The sequence below is a fragment of the Microtus ochrogaster genome, chromosome 19 (assembly GCF_000317375.1).
Source record: "Microtus ochrogaster isolate Prairie Vole_2 chromosome 19, MicOch1.0, whole genome shotgun sequence".
Taxonomy (NCBI): Eukaryota; Metazoa; Chordata; class Mammalia; order Rodentia; family Cricetidae; genus Microtus; species Microtus ochrogaster.
Window position 1 is genome coordinate 48982354 of NC_022021.1, and position 4029 is coordinate 48986382.

Genomic DNA, 4029 nt, shown 5'->3' on the forward strand with positions numbered 1-4029 from the left:
GCAAGCTGTTGGTGATGCCTGCTAGTGCAAGCTGTTGGTGATGCCTGCTAGTGCAAGCTGTTGGTGATGCCTGCTAGTGCAAACTGTTGGTGATGTCTGCTAGTGCAAACTTTTAGTGATGCCTGCTAGTGCAAGCCCTGTGCTGGCACTGCAGCTTTCTTCAGTTTCAAGCGAAACTCTGAAAGCGATCCAAAGCTAACACTGCCAACCTTGGAGCTGCGAACTGTGTTCCTATGGCTCTGTGCACGACAAAGGAGACAGATGCTGTTCTAAAAGCTTTTGACATTTGCATGGATTATTTCAGAGGCCCAGAAATTGTTCATCAACTGCAGAGGACTAAGCATTAGCCAAAAATCTCTCCTGCCTAGTGTGAAGGGTCACACCTGGAACCCCAGCATTCGGGAGGTTGATGCAGGAGGATTGCCTGGAGGTCCAGTATTATCTTTTTTAAAAAAAGTCCCTGTTGAGAATTCCTTGATTTAGCCATAAACAGGTAAGAGGCTTATGTCTCTTTATACACGGAGTATAGCATATAAAAAACAAATGTGTTCATTTAATTCAGAGTCATGCACAGTGCAACGTGAAGGTCACGTTGGAAACACAAGATGCACATTCAGTACAGGAAAAGCCTCATGAAGTTCCTGAATTCTTCACACACAGAACAAACCTGAGTTTTGACTTTGTAGACAACATTATTAACCAGATACTTTTGAATGTTGCACGTTAAACTCTTAAAGCTGTCTTGAGATGCTTCTGCAGACACTGGAAGGGTGTTTCCTCAATTCCGAAAGTTAAGTGAGCACTGAGCACTTTCCTCTAGGAAAAGGGACAAGCAAGCCTTTTCTAACTGCAGCTTAAGGAACAAGCCCTAAAAATTTGAAATGCAAAGAGAAGAACAGAGCCACTAGGGGCTGACAGTCCTTTTAGGAGATTATGGGCCAACAGCGCCACTAGGGGCTAACAGTCCGTTTAGGTGATTATGGGCCAACAGCGGTCCTGCTTCCTGGGAACAGATAATCAGGTCTTTGGATGGGTCCAAAGCAGGTTACCTGTAACTATGGAGATAGTTGGCGTCTACCACATGTGCGGAGAGCAGCCCTTGGCCACAGCTCTGCAAAGGGACCAAGACATCACAGTCCTCAGGTTACCAGAGATGCTGCTGTCCCGTCATACCCAGGCCCTTAAAACTTTAATGGCTATTCATCTCTTCAGTTCTTTCATTGCCTTTGAATATTTCATGTCTACCACGTTGTCACCCCCTTTTGGAGGACTGTGTGTTGAAACCAGGGGATAGGAAATACAGGGAGAGTAAATGGCTATTTTCAAAAGCACCAAGTCTTGGCCACCACTTTAAAAAGAAATACCACGTCTCATCAGATAATAAGAGGCAACCTGCTAGGTGGACGGAACAGGGTCTGATTGCTTATCAAACTAAGGAAGAAAATGCAGCTAACTTTGTTCTCGGTGAGAAGCTCTCTCATCTGCAATGCCGTTCGGTTTATCTATAAAGAAATAGAACATACACATGGAGCCCTGGAAGTGGACAGACACCGAGGGAGCTGAAACTATTTATCAAGACATTTCTGTTTACAAATCGCAATTCCTCATTCAAAATCACTATTTCCCTGAACCTTAGAATGCAGACCGGAGCTTAAATACCCCCCCAAGTCCATACTGCCACAGACTTGAGTCTATGAAGCAAATTTCATTCCTCTTCTCTGACCTCCCACATCATCTTCCCCGAGGAGAAGCGATCGATAAACAGGTGACCATGGCATTTCTGGGGACCATCCTCCCATCGCATTCAAAGCCTCAGTGGGAAACAGAGCTAGCCCTCATCTCCCAGGGGCAGGCAGGCGCTCAATCTCCTACACACTGTATTCTGGCCAGTGTAGTCTCATGGTGAGGGGAAGGAAGCAGGCTGTCAAAGCATTGGCCTGCTCTGCTACAGCGCCTGCTCTGGGGTCCTCATGCCCAGCCTACTCCTACCGGGACTGTGACCCCTGGAAAAGGTGGACTGGCAGGATGGCTCAGGATGCGGTGACCTTTTCGCTGGCCTTGGGATGCCTTTCTTTTTCTTTTCTCATTGTTTTCTAAACCCCAGGCGTTCCGCCTTGAGGGAAGTGGGTAGCATAAGCCCCATTTGATTAGCGTGTTTGATTAGCGTGTGTACCCTCAGTGAAACAGCAGCGACAGGCACAGAGGAAGAAACGACCGACTATGATAAGCTGGCTGTACAAGGACCATGTGGAGTTCGCCGGGGGTCTTTTGAAGGAAATGAGAATTCTCTGTACATGCTGAAGATATCCAAGCCAGATAGAAATGTGATTTGACAATACGATGTTAGAAAATGCCCACCGTGGAATTGAGTGTGGCCAAGAACACAGAACGTAAGAAAACAGACCCAGCAGGTCCTTCCCTGCAGTTGGGTGGGAGGCTTATCTTGGAAAAGCCATTCATCACTGTAAGTTTAGGGGTTGTTTCTCTGTAAAGTGGCCCCATGATGCAATACGTGAGAGGCTCAGATCTGCCTAGCATTCCTTTCTGTGCTTGGTTGAATCTTTAGCTTTGACAAAACCCACGGAGGGGGGGCAGAGGGAACACAGGTAAACAAAGAGAAGAGACAGGGTCTGAAAGAGACTGGGGCCCAGCATAGACTCCAGAGGTGTTCCTCCAAGGGACAAGTACCAGGCTGAGATGGGGGCTGGGCAGGGCAGCTTTTCTTGGATGGAGTCTGGCCCGATCTAACACCAGGAAAGACCACGCTTCTGCGTGAAGAGAGGCTTCCCAGAGAACTTTCACCTTTACAAGGGTGGGCTGCCGGGAGGGAGGGAGTAGGGGAGAGGGCTTATCAGCAGGCAGCTGGCCTGGTCTGAATAGAGTCCACCTGAGAGGTTTGAAGAAGAAACGTGCGTGCGTGCGTGCGTGTGTGTGTGTGTGTGTGTGTGTGTGTGTATGCTCGTGCAGTGTGTGTGAGGGCGTGTATATGTGTGTGTGTGTGTGTGTGTATGCTCGTGCAGTGTGTGTGAGGGCGTGTATATGTATGTGTGTGTATGCTCACGTACATGTGTGAGAGTGGATGTATATGTGTGTACACCTCTATGTGTGTGTGCGTGTGTGTGTGTGTGTGTGTCTGCCTGCGTGCACGCGCATGTGCCTGTGTATGATGTGCTGGGCTGGACCCTTATATCCTAGGCTTCAGGAAAAGTTCGCACCTTTGTGGTAATCACGCTGACCAGAGAACTGGAGAAGGGCAGGAGAGTATGGGAAACTCAGGAGGGCAAAAAACAGAAAAGGGATTTGTGGAAATGGAAGAGGGGAGGGAAGAAGGACCATCAGAAGGGAAAGGGAAAGAGGGAGTGAAGTGTAGCCAGGGGAAGAAGTAGAGAAAAGGAGAGAGAGGCTCCTGCAGCAAGACGGTAAGCAGAAAATGGAAAGCAAGAAAGAGAATCAACAAGCCAGAGAGACCAGCGCCGGAGATCAGGGCTGCAGAAACGGACAGGAAGAAATAAATCCCTTAGGGAAAAGAAGCAGAGGCGGTGGGACCAAGTGTCCCCATGTAGACTTGGTCAGAATGAGATAGACCAGCTCTTACTTATCCCTGGAGAAGTCAGACATTGCTTCCCATCTCCGGCCTAGCCTCGAACCCCCACCCACCCCTACCCCTGACCCCTGGCCCCGCAACCTTACCTGGCCCTTGACCAGGCTGGCAGCGAATTGGCGCATGACGGCCTCCACGGTGTAGGCGCTGGACCAGCCGCGAGGCGTGAGCAGCTCCATGCAGATGGCGCCGCCGTCCAGCACGTAGCCATTCTCCAGTCGCGGGCTAAGCACCCGCATGAAGGGCGGCGAGAAGGGGAAGTTATCCGGGAAGGTGAGGTTCAGCAGGATGAACTCGGTGTTGGTCTCCTTCATGTCCTGCCACAGCACCGAGTCCTTGTCCACCTGGTGCAGCTTCACGTTCCAGTCGAAGAGGCTCTCGTTCACCAGCTCCACCGAGATGAAGCGGTCGCTGAGGCGCGCGATGTC

The 4029-nt window shown here is 49.9% G+C and overlaps 1 protein-coding gene across 1 annotated transcript in view; it reads right to left on the minus strand.

Annotated features, from left to right (window-relative positions):
- Ube2ql1 (ubiquitin conjugating enzyme E2 Q family like 1) overlaps window positions 1-4029 on the minus strand; it is a 43716-nt gene that overhangs the window by 38722 nt on the left and 965 nt on the right. The window contains exon 2 of the mRNA XM_005356755.3: window positions 3691-4029. Within this exon, the coding sequence (XP_005356812.1) occupies window positions 3691-4029 (339 nt within the window). The remainder of the gene's footprint in view (window positions 1-3690) is intronic.